Genomic DNA, 26,168 nt, shown 5'->3' on the forward strand with positions numbered 1-26,168 from the left:
TTAAAGAATAGGAAAAATGTTTTAACAACTACCTGGCATTAGCACTAAGTGAACTCAGTGGTCTCTCCTTGTTGCCTTCTTTAGTTTTCTTTGGTGTCAAGTGTTAAGTGTTACAGCTATACAGATTTTCTATGCCTAATCCCCCTCAATTTGCAGTTTCCTGAAAAAAGAACAGATGACAAACAAACTCTAACTCTTCTAAATGCAAACTAATGATTTAAACTACTTATCCTTTTCCAAGTCTTTAAAAGCAAAAACAAATTAAGATTAAACAAGTTAAACACATGCATTTGTCTTAGCTAAACACAGGTACTACTAGCCCTATTCAAACCTGTTTTGTCTATCAATTGCAAGGAATTTTCAAAAATACTTTAAAAAAAAAGTATGGTGCAAAAGGTTAAAAAAAAAAAAAAAATCTGTCCTGTCTTTCCCTATCCCTCTGAACTGATCCACAGCCAAATGAAGACCACAAATACACACCTACTCTCAACAGGTGAGAGAACCAGGCCAGTGCCAACATTTTATCCCATCCCTTAAAATAGCACTTACTGAGCAAAAAACCTCTTGCCTTTCACACCATCTTGTTTGTCAGCTATTCCAGGAGCTGCACAGAAGTTTTTTCATGACCATGTGTAAGTACCTCCCCTCTTTTATTATTTTTCAATGTTTGGAAATGTATATAATCCAAAGACTTGCATCAAAGCTTAACAATTTTCACAATTAAGGCATAAGCCAGTGATACCATGAGGGGAGTGGGGAGGAAGAGTTCACAACCCCACATTTAATTTCCCCCGTTATTTATTTTATGGCCCACAATGTACATCAACATATACACTGTATATTGAATTACTTGTAGTAATGGAACTATAGTTTCATTCTTCAGTTGCTATAGTTACATTACTATCCAACTTTGCATTCAAAACCTGGAAAGAAATTCTATGAAGGGTACTTTATATTTTTTTTTTTCAAAGAAACCTGACTAATCTTTATCAGAACTTTACAAATACGTTTCACTTAAGCTGATATGGGCAAGCAACTTTTATAAAAATATACTGTATAGAAACACAGTTGGAAAATTGCATAGAAAATATCCTTTTATTTAAATTGAAATAAGGCACGGTTTTACTAGCTATTGTTTGGCTGTAAAAATGCGACTCTATTTTGATTACTTTTATGTTATTAACAGTATTTTCCATAAAAATATAGGTGCAGGAATAAAAAATCCTTTTACACAGAGTGGGAAACATTCTATTGTAAAATTTCACCAAATTTACTGTAATTCAGCTGTGAAAAATTCAGATGCTATTTTAAATCAGGATCCCACATTTTATTGTCCTCCAGGCTGTTCCGTGGCTGTTGCTGTGCTTTCTTCATTTCCTGTGTAATCCAGGTGTTCCATCATCTAAAAAAAGGGGAAAAAAAAGGAAAAGAGATGGCTCTTTATAAAGAAATGCTGCTTTACCCCATTGATCTAAAGTATTTGTTAGCTAAGAGAAATATAATTAAACACAGGTTAGAGTGCATTTTAGCAGCACACATTTAGGAGGTCCTCTATTGATCAGGAAAGTATCTAAGCCAAATAATCAAAGCTCTATTAGCTAATGCTTTCCACTACAAAACGATTCTCCAGCCAAGGACCCAAACCCGCTACAAGAAAATAAACTTGTGAGTCAGAAGTATCTCAATTATTAAATATAGAGAACAAAAAACAATTGGGGTTAAGCTAATTTTTCAAAGATATGGCTTGCAAAACTGGAAGTAGACTTTAGGATCTTACCTGACATTTACAGGTAGCAAGCAATAGCTTGACCAGAAAAGACTAACATTCTCTTTTCATGGTTGTGAAGGCTACCTATACTACAGTTAGTCAAAACTAACTGTAGTGGTACATTTCTTTGTAAATTTTCCTTTCATTTTAGAAAGGATAAAGGAAATGGAACTGTAAAGTCCTGCATCAGTAGAGAATCCAAACCAGATTATTATATAGACTGATTATACTTGGCATTGATGTAACTGATTAGATTGTCTGAATAACTCAAGACAAATTTGTAGTTGTCCTGACTAAGAAGCAGCCTGTTTCCCTATCCACTGCTGTACTGCTGAAGGCAATGAAGGTCTGGTTTTCCCCCGGGACAAGGCATTGAATGAATTACAGAGATAATACACACATTTGTTAGTGTGACAAACTGAGACCATCCATTTGACGGCTTCAGAATTGAGCACAATTAACAAGAGGCCAAGAACTGGACAGTCTGGGTAGCTGACAGCCAGAGACAGAAGACACAGAAATAGTACAACTAATGCTGAGAAAACAAAATGTGCCAAGGAGCTCATATGCCCAGAGTGGCAGGATTATTAGGACAAGAGATAATGTTGTAAGCATCAAAAGGCAGAAAACCCTACTTATGTTCTTCCATAGTGGCATATCCTGCCTGTCTTTCTGTGCAACAGCTGCTCACTGTGTGGGTTCTGATCTAAGCTGGGCAGTTTTCCACACAATTATTTATTTTCTTGTCTTACTAGCACCTGCTCAGAATCCTTGCCAGGACAAAGCCAGGCTCTGAAACTGCTGTTGTTGTACACATTTCAGTGTGGTATAATTCTATGTACAGGGTAAAAAGACTTGTTCCATTAACCTTCTCTTCTTCTCTAGTTATGACCCAGCTCTTTGCCCTTTATGCTACCAGAATTTTTTCATTGAAAGTACACAAACATACCTTATCAAAAGCACTTTTGCTTAAATAAGCTATTTCACAGTCCAGCCACATCAGCATGCTGTGCAGTAAACCCAGATGACAGTTCCAAAAAACAAGTCAGTGGGATTTGGGTACGGTTTAGGAGAGCCCAGTAGCCACAATATCAATCTGACTAAGACCAGAAAAGGTCTTTCACAATCCTCCCTTGATGTGCCAGAATCATGACAGTAAGAACTAAGGGAGGCACCAGTCTTGCCAATAGACTTAAGGACTGAGTTAGGGCAGCAGCACACACTCAGTCCAGCAGTGAATACCCAGCTCTTGTGCTAATGACAATCTTGCATTTATTTCAGTATATCCAGAATCTTCCTCAAAAATCCACATCAAAAGTCACCCAAAGCAAAACACTCCCTACAATTACAGAACTCAAACCATCCCTTTGAATGAGGATTAAAGTATTTGTTTCCAGGATAAAACAAGAACAACCTCCCCCCACAGTACCATATTACATCAAGTCATGCCATATATCTTCCTTCAACCTAGGGAGGATCATGTAAGAGCTGGCATAGAGAAAGTAATTTTGCCAAGCATTTTTGAACAGTCTTTTCCTATTAAATTAACAAGGTGCTTTTAGAAATAAGAGTTAAAAGTATTTGCAATAATTCAGTGTATTCCAAAGTCAAAGATTCTTCTGGTAATCCTACAATGCTAAGCAGCAAAAAATGTACTTTTATTTGTACAAATGCTGGAGATAGCATCTGTATTTAAATTTTAAAGTCTCCACTTAATAATCAGATTTTGACGTCAACTTTAAAACTAAATGCCTTGTAAAACTCTAAGGGTGTTGGAGGGGTGTTTATATAAATGTTTCAAGGCTAAAAAAGCCACACCAGCCCATTTTTAATCTTTCTCCACACAGAAGGACAGCCCACAACTTAAAGCTGGGCACAACAGGTGCCTCTCTAAAAGCATGAGTGGCATTTAAGCACCTTTGTCCACACATGTATCTCTCTCCATTGTGGATTCTCTCAGGACAACCCCTTCTTCAAAGCCTGAGCAGAAGCTGCAGGATCCCTTATGATAACCAGCTGCAAGATGAAGGCACCTTGCTACAATCCTGGACAAAGCTGTTGTTTTAAGCTAAGAACAAGGCAAAGCAGTCTGACTGTACATTGTGGAGAGCTCATGAACATTTCTGAAGTGGAAGAGACTTAGAAGCTTTGCTTTCACATCTGAATTTCTGACAGTTTTTAAGGGGGAGGTGTTAACACAGCTTTGTAATGAAAACATTTCTGTTTAACCTATCTACTAACATGGTGAACTATTAAAAACTAAAACAGCAAACTCACACCCCAAAAAAACACTTCCACAGAGCCAAACCAGCGACAGCAGTACAAATCTCCCCTTGTGAGAGCACACAGCACCTATGCACGAAGTTGCTTGCAAGACTCATGGCAATAGGGTTGCATTCACAGAATTCTTAACAACTCCCAGTTATGATGAATTTGCAAGCATCTAAAAATGTGATTATAAAACTTACTAAATAGAAGGTGCATGCTGTGTAACATGCCAGTGGCAAATCTGTTGATTTATTACTTCAAAGAGAGATAAGAAGTGCTAAACACTTTAAACTGACAAACTCCAGCAAGCTGCAGCTTCTACTCCACATAGAAGACTTCAAAGTTGCATTAGGGCACTAGATTTTCCATGATTTTGCTAAAATTATTTAATACAAAAATCAGTATTCTAAAATTAAATTTGTAACTGTAAAATAGAAAGAAATTAAGTTTATCATGAAGGCAACTAAGAAATTAGTTTATCATGAAGGCATCCATGTGGAGTATAAGCAATCCAGAAATCTAGATGAACCTTTATTTTACACTTCACAGCAGCAATACTGCCAGTTAGGTGGCAGGAAAGTCAGTACATTACTCTTCCAAGAAATCTCTGCCCTTCAGTGAATAGTTAAAATGTTTTCTGTGCAGCAACTTGTTACAGCTCAAGCCTACACCATAAAAAAAGCCACACAGAGCATAACTAGAATTTAGGACTGCATCATTATGCAGAAACAGAAATTACCTCAGCTATGAATTATGGGACCTCAGAGCTATCTTGGGGAGTGAAGTATTTGTCATACCTATAAAGTAGAAACTAAAAAAGTGATTCTAACAAACCTATCCAAGAACTCAAGTATGCACAGCAGGACAGAAGAACTCTAAGTTACAAAAATAGTCTGGCCATCTGCTTTTAATTTTCACTCAACCCCTCCCACTCCCTAATATCATCTTTGGTTTATATCTAATTTCTTTATTATTAAGGCTTTTAATGGGACTTAAATAGTTAAAGTACTCTTTTTTAGAAGGAAGGAGCTAATGAGAAAACTACTTTTTATGTGAGAATTTAAGACACATTCAGGCAGAATTCACCATCTCAAATTGTCTTCAGAGCAGACACCCTATGCATTATAAATAGATGTGAACTATAATTCAAGATTATATTTAAATGCTTGGATTCCACGAGAAGCTGAAATTTGAAAGCTTGCACTGCTCTCTGCAAGCTGTGTGGAGACAGCAAAAATAAATGCCATCAGTGTTAGCAGTCATGAGCTGCTGCCAGGAAAGGTCAAACCTCGCTGCTCCAGACGTGGTGCGGCAGTGAGGCCTCAAGGGCCGGTCCCAGTCCCTGCTCCCCAGCCCAGTGCAAGCAGTGCCCACAGGACAGGATGAAGGACACGAGGGCTGCAGACAGGATCACTAAAGGCAAATTTATAATGCTCAGCGTCGTAACAGGAAACAACAACATTACTGTTGTTTAGCACTAAGCTAAAGGTTTTCACATCTATGCAGTGACAAAGAAAAATCAGGTGAAGGACTGCAATATAGGTAACAGAAGAGGAACTAACACCAACTGCAAATATTTGAAGATAGTGTGAGGGTTTGGGAAGTTAGAGAGTCAAGAAGCATACAAAGCCTGCCTTCAGGCTTAGGAATCACAGCTTCATGGCTACTTAATGTTATGTTTTCCTGCACTCCTTTAAAAAAATGAAAAACCAAAAGACTTAAGTGTGAATACAGATTTGTATGTTGTTTTCAGTTCTACCCTCTTCTATTGAGTAATTCATACAAAATTAAGAGGTAGATGCAAAAAAGACTGAAAAGAGGAAGCAGAAGGGGAAAAAGGAGAAAAAAGAAACTGTAAGACCATTAATAAAGTTGCATTAAAAGAAGGCCATAATCACACCTTGTAGCAAAGGCGTCCTGGAGGAGTCCGATACCTAAATAAAATTCATTCCATTATTAAAATTATATACAACAAAACCAACAAAAAATCAGAAAAACCCCAAACTCCAAAAAGGTAACTAACTGACTATCATTATGAAGTTTAGTCACCTGATGCACTGTACATGCTCTTCTGCCCCTATTCTTAGGATACTTTGCTCTAACAACTCAAAGGTTTTTCTCTTCCCATGAGGGCAAAGCAAACCTTTACACAAGTCTGGCCACCCTTGTCAATGGAGCAGCTGTGCCCCAGCCTCAGTCACTGATGTAGCAAAAAATCGTCTTCTGACACCTTTCCATATCTTTCCTCCTCAGAGTAAGTACTGAAAGCTGGAGATTTCAACCCTGGAGCTGTGTGGGTTGGGGCTATTTAGGGTTCTGTTTGTTTGCTTGGATTTTTTGCATGTTTGTAAGTTCAGTAAGGACAGTTCAAAATACAGTTTTAGATAAGAGGGCCAACATATGAGAAAGATCAACCCTGCAGCATTTCAGGAGTGCAACTTGAATAAACACTCTCTGGAAACAAAAAATTAGTATAAAAATATTCTTCAATGATTCAGAAAGTTATAGAAAAATATAAGTTAGTAAAGTTACACAGAGCTCAACTGCAGGCTCAATTACTGAGAAGTCTAACTCAGGGATAGTGGAGTGAGGGTTGAAATCAACATTCTAAATTGTGCTAGAAATGAAGTCATCTGACTCAAAACAAGCTGAAGTTCAGAGTAGTTTTAATCCTTCAAGAAACTAGTTGAAAGGACATGAAATAACTACTATGGCAACATAATTCTTTCAAGTATGAGTTTTGCTACAAGAAGTGCAAGAAATTTCTTGTCACTAAGGAGATCTGCCAAATTAACTTAGGCCAATCTTATTCAGAACTCAAGTGAGGAAAATAAATTGCAAAGTGTTTTCCCCACAACAAACCCAGAGTTACTGGGCTTCATAAACACGACCTTGTTTATTTGAGAAGAGCAAACAATCACCAATTTATATATAAATGTACAGTAAACCAAATTCATTCTCACCTACAGAGGAACATTTCTATTCACTGGACTTATGAAAGGATGAGTTGATCTTGTAAACAAAAAAGGGTATTTAGTTAAAGCTGAAAAATCTCCCGAGTAATTCCACACCTAAGCCAATGTCCAGCTGAAGCAGGTGTAGAGCATTAGATCAACAAAAGCATTTTGCTGATAATACTACAGGAGCTGGTGCCTGTAGTTTTACAAGAATTACTCTTGATTTCCACTGACTTGAACTTTCCACTCCAGAACCTGAAAAAGTGGGAGCTGCTTCTATCCACCATGAACTTGACACTCACCTTCTCCCAGAACAGACTATCCAAGCTCCAAGTTCAACGTGTCCTAGGGTATGGTGCCTCCATTCAAACAATACTGAACTTAGGTCTCAAGCAAAACACAGAGTAACCTTGAGACTGCTCTGCCTTATGATAAATGCCAGCTCAAGGGCTACTGCACACCCAGTTAGTGCAGCAAGTCACATCAGGGAAAATGTGCACGTGCCAACAGGTGGGATTTTAAGAACTGCAATTCCTGGGTAGTGTTAGACATAACCAAGGGGGAAATACAGAATATCCAAGGCAGTGTGCCCACAGTGTGTGCTGTGGTAGGAAACAGTTATACAACCCATCTATTTTGTTCCTGAATGCTCCACACAATCTTGATGCTGTAGGCCATCAGTGCTGCATGGAAAGTTTCTGAAATTCTAGTTCATCTCAAATTTTTTGAAACTGCCTCTAATAGTGCAGTTTGGGTTCTTAGTTTTCTGCATGCTTACTTTAGTGACTCCTGTTATACCACATCAAGATGATGAATGTTAAAATACAAGTAAACATTTCTAAGTGGATAGAACAAACTACTTTTCCACCCTGAGAACTGAACCAGTTATTTCATCTGCCTTAAGCTTTAGTCTAGTAGTTGACACGGCAGAACAAGATTTTCTAAGACTACTTTTCCTTATTAGTTCCAGAAGATCGCAGGAAAGCTTGCAAAAACTGCATTGCAGGTATCTATCACCAAGTTCTCAGAGAAACATATACTCAAAGGAATTAACAACAGAATACTCAAGGCCTTCAGCCTACCTGGTAACTGCTTCCTTTCCAAAACTTCTTCATCTCTTTGCGCCTCCAGGCAATGAGGGAGCTTGTGATGAGTGTACATGGTACAAGATAGAGAAGGGCAGGCTGCCCCATCTTCATCAAAGCCAAAACAATGAAAGTCAGCACCATGCCGACAGCATAAGCTATAAAAAACATTCATACACACACAATCAACAACAGGAGAATTTTTAGATTAGGTCAATCATTTAGTAAGACAGAATTTCTTTTTAAGCAATATTTTCCTTGTTAATATAACATAAGTAGAGACACAATAGGCTCCTCTACAATTGCAAGATTTCTCAAAGCAACTCACTACCATAAAGAATAGTCACCTTAAGTATAAGTAGGCACACTAAAAAGATTTTCTCAAGAGATCCTTGACAACATTGAACCTTAGCTGAAGAAAAGCATCTAGATCTGCCATTTAAAAAAAGCCACCATGAAATATCACAATTTACCTATTGTGCAGGAAATGTAGTATACAGAAGATGATCTTGTTTGAACATCAAATCTTCGACAATAGGCAACCAGAAGCCCTTGAAAGGAAAAAAATTAAAAAAGTAAAAGGATTAATGAAATGTTTGGTCATGATTTTTTTTTCTCCCCAATCTTCCAAATGAAAGCAGCATAAAAGAATTTATAGTAAGACTTCCTATTGTATTTTATCTTCTTCCATTATTTTTTCTGTAAAGGCGAGAACCAGTCTAAGAAATCCTACAGTAAATCTAAAAAATCAAAACCATAATGGACACATGAGCCAAGCAAGCATGGAATTAGAGGTTTGGGGTTTTCAAGCAACCTAATTACATTGTGCTATTTTCAGCTAATATACAAGTGTAACTAACTATTTTTAATACTTTTCTTCAATAGGATTCTAATGTTCACTCTTAACATTCAGCAATTTTGCCTGCACATGCTTGATTAAAGTAATTTGCTCAAAACTCCAATTATGGCTAAATTCAGCACTTCTGAGAAAGGTGGAAAACCATTTTACATTACCTCACCTCTAATTACACAGTCTAGGATATGAAAATCCTACAAAGTCACAGAATATTTGTTCTCTGTGAGATTTTAATGAAATTTAGTTAATACTGACAACTTGATATACCTACTAGACTTGCATTCACTCAATCCAGAACAACAGAAAATAAACCTTTCACTATATAAGTATTCTATAATATACTGAGTTTTCTTCTACTCTGGCTTTTGTTGTATTCTGCACTGCTTGATCACAGCAAACTACTGCATTTGATTTAGTAATTACCCTGTGAATAAACTCTGCAAGTAAACTGACAATAGAAACCAAAATATTTACTCATAAGTTACAGTTACCAAAAACATTTGCTCACCTGGGACAATAATGTCTCCAAAACCCAACAATGAAAAGGGCAAGTCACAGAGTGTTGATGCAGAGTGTTCAAGTCTAGGCACTCTAATAACCACGGGTAACTGGAAAACATTATTTCAGAAGCCACATAAATCTCATCTAAAGCATTCTGGTGTTCTGGATTTTTTTTGGTTGCTTGAATTAATAAACAGTTTAAACATAATTAATTTATCATTAATGCAGACTTCAAAATAGGTAGAACCTGAGGTAAAAACCAGAAACCAACACAGAAAGTAGATAAAGCTTAAGGCAACTGGTAAGCTGGAATTTTAGATTTACAAATAATATGCACACACACACAAAAAACAAAAAGTTAAAACAATATTTAACCATGTAAGGGGAGTAACAAATCCGGATTATTAACCTAACTATAGAATACTGATCAGTGATATCCAGGCCCTAAAGAGAAATTTGGACAGTAAGGTTTTCCCCAAAAGAACAGTCTTTTTAGAGGAAATAATTTAAAAATCCAGTATCTGAAATACAATCCTTACTTTCTCATGGGGAGCTGAGCGTTCAGTAGGGACTTCCACCAAGTTTCCATCACTCTAGGATCAAACCCAAGTCAACAGGCATTTAATACTTATAAGAAAATAGCAGAAGCTGGCTATATTTTGTGAGAAAGTTATGCCGAAAAGCACACTATGAATTAGCTACACAGAGTCAGTACTTTAATGCTGCACATACTACAACAACTGTTCATACCTTTTCACTGTTTCCAAAGGGACCAGCTGCAACTTCAACCATTATACTTGCCCCATTCTGAAATTAAAGTTATTTTTCGAAAGTTAGTGGTTTAATGAACCAAAAGTTTCATACATTTACAAAAATTGCTTCTACCTCCACTTACAATTCAGGATTGGAAAAATCCTGAATATCAAAAGGAATGCACCAGCATGTACAGTGTTATACTGCATTGTGTGAAAATAAAAACAGTCCAGCCTAAAATAATGTTAAAAATCTCCAAACAACAAGTCCACTAGATGTAGCTGGAATTTTAGATAAAAACATGTCAGCTTTTTCTGCCATGAGCTTTCTGCTTCAAAATAAAAGCCGGTTAACACCTGCACACAGTTCATACCTCACTGCAAGTGATCACTGCAGAAAGTACAAGAGCATATTCCAATAAATGGGTGTCTAAAGCAAAAGAAGGAAAAAAACTGGAGGGCAGTAATTTCTCATGATCACACTATCCCTCACACTAATGGGGGATGGTTTACTTTTCACCATGTGATTGGCATAAAAATTTAGGCTATTGTTGTCTTATATGGACAAAAATGGAAATCAGCTTTTCCACTTTGAGAACACTGCACTGACTTCTTAAACAAAAATACTCTCACAGTGACCAGACATTTTTGTTCTTGCAATAAGTTCACAGACATACCTTTGTGATAAATGGTGTTATGAAGACAAAGAACACATCATATAGAAGGAGGAGGCCAAGAAGTATTACACAGGACTGGCAAAAAAAGAAAAAAGAGAAGGAAATATTAATGTGGGTTTTCAAGTATCATACAGCTAGATTCTGGTACCATTACTGTACAATGTATTTTAATCTGGCATAACATTTGGAACAGGATTTGTTTCTTTTAATAATTATTAACAATGCTAAAGATTATGGTTTTTAATGTGTATTTCTTGTGTATTGAAACCCTACTTCCTGACAGTAAACTTGCAGATTTATGGCAGTAGAATATTATCTTAGGGTAAGCAACTTACAGTACCTTGAAGTTGGGCATTTTCAATGTTTTAATGAAGTTTAGGCAGAAAGCAACTCCTAAAATATCTTGCAAAATCCAAGCCCACCTAAAAAAAAAAACAAAATGCAAAACATTTTTACAAGTTGTTCAAACTGCTGCTGGAATCTAGATTTTTCTGGAAATAGTGAGGAAAATTTCTCAGAAAGCAAGAAATTAATTTTTCAGAATTACTGCTACCAAAACCACAACAGTTCTAGGTCAATTTATCCAAGCCTCTGATCATAAATCGATAACTGTTTGTGCTGGTAATGGCTGGGATAGAGTTAATTTTCTTCACAATAGATGGTAAGGGCTTTGTTTTGGATTTGTGCTGGAAACAGTGTTGATAACACAAGGATGTTGTAGTTACTGCTGAGCAGAGCTATTCCCTAGGCTATTCTGCATCTCTTCTGTGGCAATCCTTAGCAATCAAGCTAGTTCTTCCTCATCTTCATAGTTTTTTAAAACTTCAAATTACCACACAGCTCATTTGCATTGCTTTGTTCTCTATTACTCCCATGCTTGTAAAGCTTCAAAATACTTTCATGACTTTTTTGAAATTGGCACTGGAGTTTAGAAGGATGCTGTGCTGCAGGATTAGCTGTATGCTGGGAAGTTCATTAACATCAATTATTCACTTTACTCTTAAGTCAGAATACACCACTTACCTATCTTCATTTCGAAATACTGCCCAGACAACAGCTGCTGCTATGCAGAATATAGCAAGAAAAATAAGCCTCACTTCAATGGTTTTGTTGGAACATGTAATCCTAAAAGAAAATAATTAAATTAAAGGACAACAGCCAAGACACACACCTGTGCTATCACACATCCTTAAGCTGACAAGATGTTCTCAATTCAAGAGTTTCTCTTTTGCCCATCTGTTCTGTACAGATTCAGGTGGCATTGTTCTTACAACTGCACCACCAACCCTTTTCTGGGCTGCACCAAAAACATGCCAAGAGGGGCTTGGCTGGCCTGTCCTCATTCTAGCAAACACATCCAGGGAAGGCAGCAAGCAGATGAGTTTGTTTAATCCATTTCTGTCACGTAACAATTACACCACCTGAGCTATGTTGGTGAGGGACAGCCATGTCATAACTGCACAAAAATGGCAGTGGTGAGAAAAACTGATTTTAGGAAGCATAATACAAAAATGAAGTAACTATGTATTGCAAAATTGTGAGCCAATATCCATTTCTACCATATACTCAGTTTTTTGTGACAGGTTTTGAACTAATAACTGACAGAAGTAATGCCTCTCCTGCAGCTGACAAAACCTGCTCTTTTATACTTGATTACTACCTTTGATAGGCTACTGGATCACCTGACATGAATATCCTACACTAAGTAACATGCAAACCACATGATTCACACGGTCCCAAGTTCATAAGCATTGTTCTTTTGGGGAAAAAGAACCACTTGTTCCATTAAGCATTCAGTGAAAAACTGAAAATGCAGGGAAGGAAAACAGGGACACTGCCATACACCCTTATATGTGCAGGATATTTAACTCAGAGTGGTAAGGAGCACCTGTGTGTGCACTGGTAACAAATCACCCAAATGAGGACTGGAACCACGACCTTCTAACATGGGTGACATGAGCAATGTGTTGTCTATGCTAAAAGTTAAAAATCGGCAGGTACAGTACAGGTTTAGAAGAGAGAAAATCTCCTCTGCTGCCTATAGCACAGTACTTGCTCCAAACATTATCAAATGTGCAAGATCCTCCCCTTACAGAGCTCCTTGACAAACAAAAAAACTACATATGACAGATAACCAGAATTTTGTAAAACCAAGCTCAGACAGCCAAGCAGAGCCTTTCAAATTTTATTACAGAATGCTTTCAAATAAAGGTAATGCAGCAAATCTACAACTATTTTAATTGTTGTGTATGCTACAGATACCTTTAGTATTTACAAAAGCAGCTTATAATTTTCTTTTGCAACTATCCCACACACTAAAACCATACAAGAAACAATTTGTCAAATTGTTCTCATATTTTCATGCTGCCTTGAGTAGCAACCAGAAAATACCCAGAGGAAACCTGTCATTTTTAATAAGTGAAAAGTGCACAATACCTGCACTGCCCAAATGGGATTTCTCCTATTAATGCTGCAAGACAGTTGTACAGACTCATCGCAGATGCCAGGCAGAAGACTGATATTATAACATAAACTAAATGCAAACAACAGAGACAGGAATCAGTGACAAAAAAACAAAACAAAACAAAACAAAACAAACCCCCAGAAAACAGCAAATAAACACAGTAACATACATTTGATATTTCGTGTCCAAGAGGTGTCTGGACTGGCACTGGGTGATGTGGTTTAAGGGTTACAGTGACAGTACTGAGCAGACAGCTGGACTGGATGATCCTCAATGTCTCTTTCAACCTTGAGGATTCTATGATTCCATGATATAAACTGTTAATAGTTACAGCAGTGCTCAACCATACCAGCTGAGTATAGAAAATGCTTAAGTCTGAGTGTCTCTGCCATGACAAAGTTCTCATCAAACAAAAACTTGACTCAGAGGTATGAGAATTGCTTTCTAGTGAGATCCTCACCAAAAAACTAACAACAAACACCAAACCCTAGCTAGCAAAAAGTGAACTCTAAACACTACTAGGTTGTCACTGCCATCCTCCCAAGAACATTGACATAAATCATATAATTATTTTGCTCATCATTAGTCACCTCTCTTCCACGTGACTTTATTCGAACAAGCACTGTCATGGCAGTCTTTGTAACACAGCTGAAGAAACCTCTCCTTGAAGTAGCAACTGCATCTTTTCAACCCTCAAGTCACACATGGAGAGGATAATTTTAAAAGTTACATTCATTTTAGTTTAGAAATCTAGCTTTTTGGACTTAAGCACTTTGTAAGATCATGTAGAAAAGTAAGTCAAATGAGATTATTCATTGTTTCTTACCTAACCATTTGTAGAAGAAATAAAGTAAGACCAGCATGATGCAACAGATGACAACAAACAAGATAACTGTTACAGGGGTGAAAGTAACATTTTCTTCCTTCTTCCACCGAGTTTCTCTCTCCCCAGGACTTGCTACTGCTTTCAGATTCTCACTGTTACAAGAAAACAACAAGCACATTTACCTCAGATGACAGATTATGAAAATGTTTTATATGACCAGACTGATGGTGATAGAACATTTGGATTGACAAGGTTTCAGTTAAGTCCTTCATACTATTATTAGACTTAAACCCACAGAAAATGGTATGGTTATTGTTTGAATTTCTCTCAATTTTTAATGAAGATATTTACTTTCAACCTAGCACAGATCACAAAGAAAAGATTCTTAATGGTGCTCCTATCCAATGGTGTGGTAATTGCCAACTTTAATGGAGCATCCCCAACCAATACACTGATCCAGGTGAAGAAAAGTAGTACTACACTCTTAAACTGCTTCTCAGGATGCACACACTGAGCTCTATTAGTGCATCACCTCTGACTACAAAATTTATTGGGCTAAATGTAGACAATCCAATAAATAAGTCTACAATAAATCAAAATCATAGGTATTGCACACTCTTAAAACCTCATCTAGACATTAAGTGTCTGAAAAATCCATTCATGTTAGCAGAATGAGACTAACTACTAGTTCTTTTAGTCTTACACCTCAATTACAGAGTAAGTGAGAGAGGTGGTATAACTGGGGATTTTCACTGGGATCAAGATTTCTGTGCATACACACTCCATATTTATACCTCACCATGCAAAATAAGGAGACTTAAATTGCTGTGTTCTTTGAGCAGAGAGCTCTTCTACTCTTTAGTACAGCCCTAGTGTAAATTGCCCATCAGATAGTGTGTTCCTGAGGAATCCCAAGACCTACGTACCAAATGCTGAATTCAGCACTGAAACAGCTACCTTCAAAAGACAATAACCCACAAGAGCAAGGGTTAGATGAATCACCTTCTCAGAAGACCTGCTTTGAATAAGCAGCTTTTTTTAAAAAATAAGCTAGCCCTAGATTTATGAAAGAGCACTTTAACTAGTTTAATAAATTACATCTAGGTATTTTTAATATGGGAGACAGCACCACATTTTGTTATTTTAGCATTCAGTGCAGCCACACCCTGCAGCACTGCAGGGTGAAAAAGAAGCATAATCAGATCCAACCTTTAAAAAAAGAAACATACACACCTCCCCTCCTTTTACTTCTTTAATCTCTTTAAAATAGCTAATTTGCATAACTGTGAGAAAAAGGAAGCTGTTGTTATCACATACAATCCTTTCCTTGTTGTTCTGGGGAGCAAAGCAGAACACAACTGAGAACCTAAAAGTCTCATTTAGTACACACAGCAACCCAAGGAATACTCAGAATGATGCCATGCTCTCAAAGGCCAGCTACAGCCAGTTTAACCTCAGACTAATAACAATTCTGTGCATCCCTTAAAGCTGCACACCCCTCAAGGACAGTGCAGAAACCCCCATTACTCTTTACTTCCCCTGCCTTTGCCACATTCTGCACTACCCCTCCCTTTTCCCTCCACAAGGACTGCTGCTGCTGCCTTATCCCTGCCCAGTCCCTAGAGCTGCTGCTGCCACAGCTCTGTCGCTCCAGCAGAGAAAACACAAAGCTTAAGCAGATAAGCCAGGTTGGACTTTATCTGGAGGCAGCCAGACAACCAAACTGTGCTTCCCATTGCTCCTAGTGACTGGAATGCTGCACAGCCAGCTGGGATGGAGCAGCTGTGCAGATCCCTGCCAATGCAGACACTACATACAATACGCATTTACCTCCTGAATCACTGCTCTTGGAAGGTGTAAATAAAATACCTAATTTCTATTGTGGATATTGGAGAATTATGATGCTAGCTACAGAGTGTTTGGTAATTTGTCAAAATGTTAATTCATGCCTCCTCCCAAGAGCTGCATTATCCCTCAGGGACTTTTACAATCAATACTTGAGGTTCCTCAAAGACATCTGGTGATTTTTCAGAGGTTACTCAGACTGCTCAAACATTTCATGACAAAGCAGCTAATTGCATTTAGAGCTTCTAATTTTTTAACTATTAACCTAAAAGAAAATAATTTCTCACTGATCATAGTGACAGTTTTCACAAGCTTTGCAGTCCATGTAATTTAAGCAGCTCCATTTAACAAACTTACAGTTCTGCTACTCCACTCCAATAGCCTCCCAGTGCCACTGTAAATACAGCAATTAAGAAGATGACAACCATACTGTAGTCAAACTCTGGCAAAGGTGGTGAATACAGAGTCACATTAACTTCATTTCCAAGCACCTGAAATACAACACACAAGTTGGTTCTTACAGAGAACAATGAAATTTTATCGCTTATTTTCCAACAAGATGTACATCGTGATTTCCTGCTCTTAATCTACACAATGCTGAGAGGAAGTTTTCAACTCACTGCACAAGACATGTCATATGTTTGGCAAGAAGCAATGCTTTCCATGCTACCTTTCAGGATGGTCAGGTTTGGAAACAAGACTATAACTACTCCTGTGTAAATACAGAGATACCACAAGAGAAAATGGTACCTCATTGCATTCTTCCCACAACTTTCTGAGAAGTTGTGCCTCTAGCCCAATGCCTCCTCAGAATATACCAAGTGCTGTCAAAGACCTGTGCTCTGCAGAAAAGCACATCTGACTCAATCACTTTGAAATACAAGCTCACAGGTCCACTGAGGTATCAGCAGATCTACCTCTAGCTCTTGAACCCATTAAACTCAGTTCAGACAGAGACAGAACACCATGACAGCTCAAGGTGGCAGAAAGTTATTTACCAAGAGCTTCACATAAACTTGATTTGAGATGGATTCAAATGAAAAGAATGTAGTTCCATGCTGTTTAAAAAATTTAAGACCTAAGAAAAAAAAATCAGCTGAAGTACACAGAAGAAAATGGGAGAAAACACTCAGATGTAACTGGTACTGAATTGTACAAAAATCTTGAAAGCAAAACCAAGGTGCTTTCATTTGACTGAAAGATGAGATTTAAAAAACAAAGAAAGGATGATAATTTGACAGGAAATGGAAAGCAGAAGGGAAGACAAGTTTGTTGCTGCAGTCAAAGTAAGTCCAGACATCTAAAATGATTGTGCAGTGAGAACAAACTTCAGAGATGCAGAGAAAAACCCCAGATTTGTTTACAGTCTGCATGTGAGATAAAAGCAAGAGAGAGAAGAACATGCCAGACAGGTTTGGCTTCAGAAAGATCAAACTGGCTCTAGAAAGAATGAATGGGAAGCCCAGTAGTAGAATGGAATAATACAGCAGCCACATATGAAGAAAGCTGAATCATTTCAACATCTAAATTTTCTAATTACAGATAATAACCTTTCTGCAGGCTAAATAAGTCAGAGTCATTCTTTTTGCCTGAAGTTATGGAAGTTCAGAAAACAAGGAATAAAATTAAATTCTAGTGAAACACTGCAGTTGTATGAAGTGGAACATAGCATTAAAGGGAAAAAAAACCCTATTCAAATCACAGCATCCTCTATTTAAAACCAAACCCCAAAAAACTGAACAAAAGTCCAAACAAACAACCCAAACAAACAAACCACACACACAAAAATCCAAACAAACACCACCAAGAACCAAAAAAAAAAAAAAAAAAAAAAAAAAAAAAAAAAAAAAAAAAAAAAAAAAAATATATCCAAACCCCCTAAGAGGCACAAACATTTTTAGTATTCAGTTCCAAGATATCTTAATCCAGTTTTTCCTCTAAGTTTCATAAATCTTAAAAGTATAATTCACATTAGAATCTAGAGCAATTGTTTCCTTTTCCTCCTATTGTTACTCTCTTCACTAAAAACTTCCTAAGTCTCAACTTGCCCAGGGAGCACCAGAATGAAACAGACTGCATCGGGTAACAAATCTGCAAGAGAACTGTCCACTAACTAAAAGGTTTATAACACTCTGCCTATTGCTATCAAGACTCTTAACAGATCTGGCTCTAACGATGAAGGCTAACAGAGATGATTTACTTGTAAAGTAAAAAGAATGCTATACAAACTACCTGCCCTCAGACTGATGCTGTGTCTCTCTTCTAAATAAAAAGAGGAAGCTGGAAGCTTTAAAGAGAGTTAAACAAGAAATGCAACTGGAGTAGGATGTGTACAATGGCTGCTGGATTCCAACCAGTGCATATCATTCAAAATAACTGAATAAGCTGTCAGTGACATGGCAGAGGGCTTTGGCAAAAAACTACAGCAGAACCAGCAAAGATCCCTTGTAGTCTAGACTGTGTTCCTCACTACTTCTATGAAGGCAGTCTCACTATATGACAAAAATGAATTCTTTGATTCAGCAGCGGTATAAGACATCACCTGGCACACCAATCTACAGCAGAGGTGCTTTGGTGAGTTACTCCAGCTGTACAGAAGTGATTCTACATCACACCACTCCAAGCATAGCTGGGCAATAAAGAAATGCAGAGAAGATCCAGACTTAACTTGCTCCTTTACATGTCAGTAGGTCATCCTAAAATCACTCAAACAAGCAAACAACACTTATCTGACTAGCAGAAACAAATCTGAAGACAGAGGACAGCCTGAAACCAACTACAGTACTTATCAAGGCTGTAGCAGTCTGAAGACAGCACAAACCTTCAGTCATGTCAGTGCTTAGCAACTTCCTATCTTTAATGACAACAGTAAACAACCAAAGTCCTACAAATCTAGGCAGATGCAGTTTGTATACTTACCTAAGACAACCTCCCATGGCAGCTCTGAAGATTAAGAGCAGAAATGAAGTGAGCTTGCAAATTCAACTCAAGAAGCTAAGACTACACAGTGCCAGCCTCTGCTATCCCCAAAAAACATGTGCAATGCAACTCCTGCTTAGCAAAACTACTCAACACTAAATAAAAAATCCCAAAACAACAATATAATAACAACAGAAAAAGCCACACTGAAGAAAAGATATTGTTTTCCTTAAAACCCTGTGCAGTATTTTGTTATCCTAACATTACATGCCAAGGAAAAGAAACTCCAAATACTCCCAAAACAAACTCCCCTGCTTATAAAATGTAGGAGACACCACAACTGCTGCATTTTAATAACAAGCATTTGGCATCTCACCATCAACTCACCAGCAGAAACTCAAACTACACTGCCTAACCACTCTTTAGCTGATGCTGTCACACTGTAGAGAAGGAGCTTATCTGGGAAAGGCAAAAAACCTCTCAGTCTTTCCTCAAGGTCCAACCTGCTCAGGTGCTGCTTGCCTGAAAGCTCTGGTGACAGTAGCTACAAGCTCAGCTGTTACAGCTTCTGCACTAAAGGAACAGCCCTCTCAGGCTACAGCTCTTCATTTGTGTCAGGCACCTGCAGCTGTATCCAAGTCTACTGGAACACAGCTTATCTTGTTCAGCAGGAAACTTCTAAGGTTTCCTATCTCCAGTCAGGTATTGTGTTTCCCATTCTCAGTGTTCTAATCAATCAATCATTCCCTCTTGTTCACCTGATTAGGAAGACCAGTACTTTCACAACTAAATGTCCATGCTCTAACAGGAATGAAAGCAGTATCTAAGCACATTCAAATCAGGCAGGCATCCAGACCTGACCTAAAACTAATCTACTTGTTCAAACACCTAACTTTATACAACCATAACATGCTGAAGTTCTGTTACTTACCAGCTGCATATCTACTATGTCATTATATCTTATAAGAGCAATTGGAAGAGTCACATCTTCAAAATCAGTCTTGTTATCTGAAATAGCAGACTAAAAAAGAAAGTGTAAGTGGTAAGTTGCAATGTTGAGCCTATTTACAAAGTAGGTTAGATTCCTAAAAGCAGACTATCCTTTCAATTTCAGTGCATTTGTAGGAAGGTAAAAGCAAAAAGCTCATTCACCACCCTTTGCAAAAGGTTAATAAAGATAGATGTATTTAAATCAAACCAGATGATACTACCAACACACCTGGATTCATACAGCTCTTGTGCTTTTACAGTGTTACAAGTTTTAATTTCTACACTTCTAAAACAAGATGAACTTCCTGTGATAGTCACACTAATTCATAAATTGTACATAATTGTACATACGCTTTGCAGCTGCAATGGAGAACAAAAAAAATGAGATCTCACAAGACCTTTTTTAATTTCCAGTTTTGGATTACATTTCCCTGGCTTATTTATATCACATATGTCTAAAATAGTATCACCTACATTTACACAGAGTTCAGGATGCACTAAAATTAGGAATAATAAAGACGAGTATTTGCATTCAGAAATGCGTCTGAAGATACAAGGAACATTTATAAACCCAGCTCAGCTGTAGCTCCTCTGAGCTGGCAGAAGCCAGCATTTCACAGCTCTGTGGGGAGGGTACATGACTCGTGCTGGAATCCCACACATGGTCAGGGGCCTCTGCTTTTGGGGCTTCTCTCAGCTAACACTGCAGAGCACTGCATAGGACCAGACAAGACACAATCTCAGTACAGAAGAAAACTGTTGTAACTTACCAGCCTAGATTTACTGGCAATCAACAGCATTTTAGCACCTGATCTTTGTGCAATTCTTGCTTTCTCCAAGAAAGTGCAGTTTCCTCTCATCACTACAACTGCTTTGTCTTTCATTATGTCAGAAGGAACGTCAGTTGAATTGCAGAGGACTGTGGAAGTCAGGTTTTCCAGAGTCCTGAAAGTCTGCAGAGAAAGAGGGAGAAAAGGAATGTGATTAAAGTAGGAAATCTGATATTACAAACAAATTAATGCAGATAACTACATTACTATGCTCTTTAACTGGAGATTTGCTAGGAAGAGGTGTAACAGAAAAGAATGATTAATTCAGGAATATAAAATCACAGCAGCAGTTTCTGCAGCCCACAATACTGAGGGACATTTAGAGCAGCACAGAGCTGAAATAATCTGGCTATTTCTAAGTGCAATTTCACAGTAGTTGGTATTGTAATTTAAACATAAGAAAGTGATTACACAGAAAAATCACTATTTGTAGCTCTGAGTGAACAGTGTACACTCTGTGGTATTTCCAGGCTTTACAAGCCAAAAGAGCACTGATGGATACAAGATAACCAGAGTTCCAAAGTGCAATGCGTGTTTAAAACCAGCTGCTCAGTCTAACAACTTACATCATCATTATCTCCTTATTTCAAAATTTAATTTCATATTGACAATTATCTTGAAATGATTGTCAGTTTTCTTTGTTTGGTTAAGGCATCTCAGTGGCCAAAGTGGCAAAGCAAAGACATCTGGGGCAGTAAAAAACCAGATTTTTGCTGTGTCTTACATTGACTTAGTCTGTGAGTGAACAACAGAAGGGAAGGCAGAGTGCCTTGATCACTCCCAAACACGAAGTATTTGCTGTTTATAAGAATGCCTAAAGAACGTTTATTTCTGCCTCACACCAACACACTCAGAAAATATAGCATGATTGTACATTTCAGATTATCTCCTATTACACCACCTGTTTTCAAGACAATTAAACAGTACATCAAACTGATGAGCCAATATAAAAAAAAAGTTTCAGAAGTTTGCCAACTTTTGTAAACAAATAAGCAGAACTTTAACTCCCAAATATAAAACTTAGACATAAGAATTATGTCTAAGGAAAAAAATTAACATCTGAAGGAAAAAAATTAACATAAAATGAAAACATAAACACATAAATAGATAAACACAGAAATGCAAAAACTGGTTCTAAGCACAGAGAGACTATTCTCTTTGTAAACTCTAGAAGGCAACTCTTAAAGGATAGAAATGCTCACTGTAGATTTTTTTTTTTTTTGAGTGATTTGGGGGGAAGAGGATAACATGAACCAAAATGGCAAATATTCAGTGTAGCACATATTTAACTCAAAATTTTGAAGCCCAGTTGTAGCTGACTCAAAATCATCCTGCATTCTAGTTTTCTTAGAGAGTATAACTACAAGCAACTTACAGCATTCTCCAAGGTTTTTGGAAGAGATACCCAATTAGAATTGTAAATGATGCAGTAATCCTTAGTTACTGGAGGCACTCCACTTCCAGAGGCATGCAGGATCCCCTCATCAGCAGCTACCTGCAATAGAGCACAGGGTTCCGAGTTACAGCAGATTCAGAATCTCAGTTATGCTAACATTCTTCTAGAAAGCTTAAGAAGAGAAAGAGCTGTTAGGAGAAAAGGAATTTACTCACATCATAATTTTACATAATAACTGATTCCATGAGAGATGGGGAGCTTGAGAGCAGGTTGGAAAACTAGTAAACCAAGTTACTATATAATGTTGCTTTTCCTCTCTGCAAATACAGTGTATTTATGACATGTACACTCCATGTCACCAAGCAGAATACCAGCAAGAAACCAATGCAAATGACTTCAGATTCTCTATTTAGCACCTTCCAAAAAGTGTAAAATTTTACATGGGAAACAATTAGAACAGTACATAGAAAAGTGGTTAAGTTCTAGAGTATTCCTTCTGCACAGACTCTAAAATTTTCCCTATTGATAAAGTAGGGGATTATATGTATCATATATATATAATATGACAATTCCCAAAATACTTTTTGTCAAGTAACTGCAAACGCAAAGAGACCAACTAGTGTACCTTAAGAAGAATTTATGTAGGCAAGGAAATACTGGTGATCCTTACTATTAGAGTCCCTCATATAATATAATTCCCATTCTTTACAAATACAGATGGATTTTAAACCTTTTGATAATGTTAGGAATGTACACTTCTCCTCAAGCATAAATAAAGGTCAGGTATCTAAGCGGATAAATGAACAGACTTAAGATTAGATGCAGCTACAGTTATAAAGCAGTGGAAACAAATAAACATTATTTGCATCTCAAAGAAGTGTCACCAAAAAAAACTGGAAGATGTTTAACTGTCTTGAAACTGGCCTCAATAGCAAGACGCATCATCAGAGCAGAAAAAGATTTAAAAATCCTGCTGTGAATTTCAGATTTGTATAAAAAAATCCTAACATAGTATGCTAGAAGTAGGCATGGGTATGGGGAGAAACAGTTAGATAAACAATGCTAGGCCTTAACAGTGCTAGAGAGGCATTTCTCCTCAAGCTAGAAGATCTGTATTCTGCAGCAAGGGAGAACTGGAGAGAAAATAAAAGCATGTGACGATATTGTTGCAGAGGTTTATGTCTGCCTGGTTTGAATAGCAAAAAACCTTCTTCAGAGGAATCCATTATATTGGCCCCAGCGCATGAACATCTGCTGGGAGAACTGTGTCAAAGGGCCTGAGCACATTAACTGTTTAATACAGAACAGCTCTTCAGCTGTCAGCTGAAATAAATTGTTCCATAATTTATCATCAGCACAAAAATGATCAAGCTTTCTTTTAAAGTGCCTTCACCTAGAAGCACAAACTAATGGTGAATTAAAAGCAGTAAAGACTTCCAGCAGGTGCAAATCCCAGAGGTTTACATCCATTAAAAGCTCTTTCTGCTTCATCAAATAGAATAAAAAGTGTTTTCTGGGTTCCAGGAAATCAAGTGTTAATACTAGCATAAATCTACCTAGAAGGAGTGATTACTTGCTTATTTGATATGCATGTTTTGTTTGGCAAGCTTCCCTTCTCTGGGGATTAGTCAGGGCACACAATTCATCCTCATGAGGTGGAGGGAGGCAGGACCTGATCATGACATGTAACCACACCTATTCATTGCTGCGCTCCAGAGACTGCATTTAGAAGTTAAAAATTAAAAGGAAAGCTACATGATGCGCCTCACTTGGAACATCCCTAGGAAAATCCTCTTGCATCCAGCTAAAGTCCTGTTACCTCCTAATCACTTCAGTACCCCTTCACAGCAGACAAGGGCTACTGGTTTGGGTAGGTGGCCTTGCAGTCAGCTGTGCCACTGAACAAATCCTACTCTCAGTATACATACAAAGCTAACATTTCTCACCCAGCACATCTGCAATCTTGTTACTTAAGAACAAGACTAAGTGATCACAAAAACATCTCTTGAAAAGATTAACCTGCTCCCCAAGGCTGATTTGCTCTGGCATTCCTACATGGAGAAGAAGCATGATAGCTGTTCTTACCTAAACGGGCGTCACCATCTCCTTTCACTCCAGGTTCAGTCAATTCCCAATGGCCTCTCACCTCCAAACAAATTCCTTCCTATTTCTCACAGGTAGATCTCTTTAATTTCCTTCCCTTATTACTTTTAAATTTTTGCTGTATAATTCCTTATCTTTAATAGAGAAGAAGTCTCATTCTGCCTCTTAATCAACAATATTCCAAACATGTATATGTTGGAATCCCTGTCACTGCAGGGATATAAGCCTGGACTGACTGCTGTGCTTTGGAGTGTACCAGTAACCCCATCACACAGAATACAGGAAATCAGATGAACCAGTAGACAGAGACCAAACCAAGCCTACATTTACAACATCCATCACAATTAATACCTAGATAAGACATACAGAACCTCAAAGGTACAGACTAGGGAGGACGGAGTCTGTACGTGGCAAGTGACAACATAAAACCCACAGAAACATAAAAAGGCAGGGAAAAAACGAGCCACAAACAGAACAACCATCATTTTGTTGTTCTGCCAGTGGCCGTGTGACACACACACAAATCAGCCCTTCTCCCTCCCTCCAGGCACTGTGACCCCGGAGAACAGGAGCCCATGCTCAGTGAGCAGCAGTGATCCTTCCCCAGACCCAGCTCCCAATGTTGTCAATGTCAAGACACTGCTCCTGAGGGAGAATGACCTGCTGTAAAGCTCACCACTGCTACAACTACATCTGTAGAGCAACGAGGCAGGACACAGAACCCGGTGTCTTATAAGAGGGCAGAAGTCCCTTCCCTTGTCAGCAGCAGCAAACTATTGGGTTAAGGAGTAAAGCCACTCTTCAGAAAACCCCAACACAACAGTGATACCTGTGCGGGACTCAGGAAAAAAAAAAGGGAGAAAAGTTACTTCCCCCACAGGCATTCTCAAGGTACTAACATACTGTGCTGTGCACTTGTTGCTCAGGACATCCAATGGTGACTTCCTACATAAGAAAGAAGTAGTCTCCATTCTACCTTACCAAAACAAGACAGACTCTTTTACAATTAACAAAAAAAACCTCAACAGCAAAATAATTTCGTGGAACAGCATTTAATGCATACATGTCCTTTATCCTGCCTAATCAGATGATGGAGGTTTCTGACTTCCCCATTTCACTACTCCATTTGGGAGAAGGTGGTCTGCCTGATTTCCACGGCAACGTACACCTGCGGAGAGGGAGAAACTGCAAGTATGTGTCACACCGAAACCAAAACCGAAGATGAACGAGACAAAAGTCCAGGACACATACACACACTAGGAGCTTCCGCCTTCCCCGCATCCAAATTTAAACACCAGGTTTATCCAGGCAGGCACCCGTGAGACTTGTTATCTCAATTCCCAAGGCGTGACCGGAGCTGCCCCGGCCTGAGCTCCCCGGGCCCGTGGGGGAACCGAGCGGCCTCGCCCGAGGCGCGCCCGGGAGGCCCGAAGCCCCCGGGCCACGCTCCGGCCCAGCGCGCCCCGGGGCGCCCGGCCGCGGGAGATGGGAACTGCGCGGGCCCTGCCCGCGGCCGGAGCGCTCCCGGGAACGTGTCCGGGGCGCAAGGCAGGCAGAGCGAGCCCCTCGGCCGGCAGCGAAGAGAAGCGACAGGCAGCGCCATCCGCCAGGGCCGGCCCGAGGACGCCGCTCGGCCCCGGCAGGCCCGGCCCCGCGTCCTTACCAGCGGGAGCAGCAGGGCCCACAGCGCGGCCCACAGCAGCCCGGCCGCCTCCATCGTCCTCCGCCGGCTGCTCGGGGAGGGGCCTCCCTGGGCTCGGGCGCCGCACGCCCCCGCCGAGCCTTTCACCGGCTCCCGGCGCCGCTGCCGCTTCCTCTTCCGTCCGCGGCCGCCGCCGGCCCGGTCCCGGGACACCGCGGGCACGGCGGGCGGGGGCGGTGCTCCGGCGGGGCGGCGCTGGGGGAGCCGGGCGGGCGCGGAGCTGCGTCCC

General features: G+C 39.0%; 1 protein-coding gene across 5 annotated transcripts; it reads right to left on the reverse strand.

The window, feature by feature from the left end:
- Positions 1–1,076: 1,076 nt before the first annotated feature.
- Positions 1,077–26,112, reverse strand: SPPL2A (signal peptide peptidase like 2A). Of its 5 annotated transcripts, none has more exons than XM_066328388.1 (17): positions 25,901–26,112; positions 22,114–22,233; positions 20,679–20,861; positions 19,850–19,939; positions 16,357–16,490; positions 14,155–14,306; positions 13,301–13,397; positions 11,888–11,989; positions 11,205–11,286; positions 10,865–10,939; positions 10,186–10,242; positions 9,975–10,028; positions 9,443–9,542; positions 8,552–8,629; positions 8,076–8,236; positions 5,937–5,970; positions 1,077–1,402 (listed from the first exon to the last, which is right to left on the reverse strand). In XM_066328388.1, the coding sequence occupies exons 1-17, from the start codon at positions 25,952–25,954 to the stop codon at positions 1,371–1,373; spliced, it is 1,605 nt and encodes a 534-aa protein (XP_066184485.1). In that variant the 5' UTR covers positions 25,955–26,112; the 3' UTR covers positions 1,077–1,370. The 5 variants fall into 5 exon arrangements, with proteins under 5 accessions (XP_066184485.1, XP_066184488.1, XP_066184486.1 ...); XM_066328391.1 differs by lacking the exon at positions 25,901–26,112 and adding an exon at positions 22,350–22,368 and having other exon boundaries at positions 5,935–5,970; XM_066328389.1 differs by lacking the exon at positions 9,975–10,028 and having other exon boundaries at positions 5,935–5,970.
- Between the last annotated feature and the right edge of the window lie 56 nt (positions 26,113–26,168).

Source organism: Sylvia atricapilla, chromosome 13 (genome assembly GCF_009819655.1).
Source record: "Sylvia atricapilla isolate bSylAtr1 chromosome 13, bSylAtr1.pri, whole genome shotgun sequence".
Taxonomy (NCBI): domain Eukaryota; kingdom Metazoa; phylum Chordata; class Aves; order Passeriformes; family Sylviidae; genus Sylvia; species Sylvia atricapilla.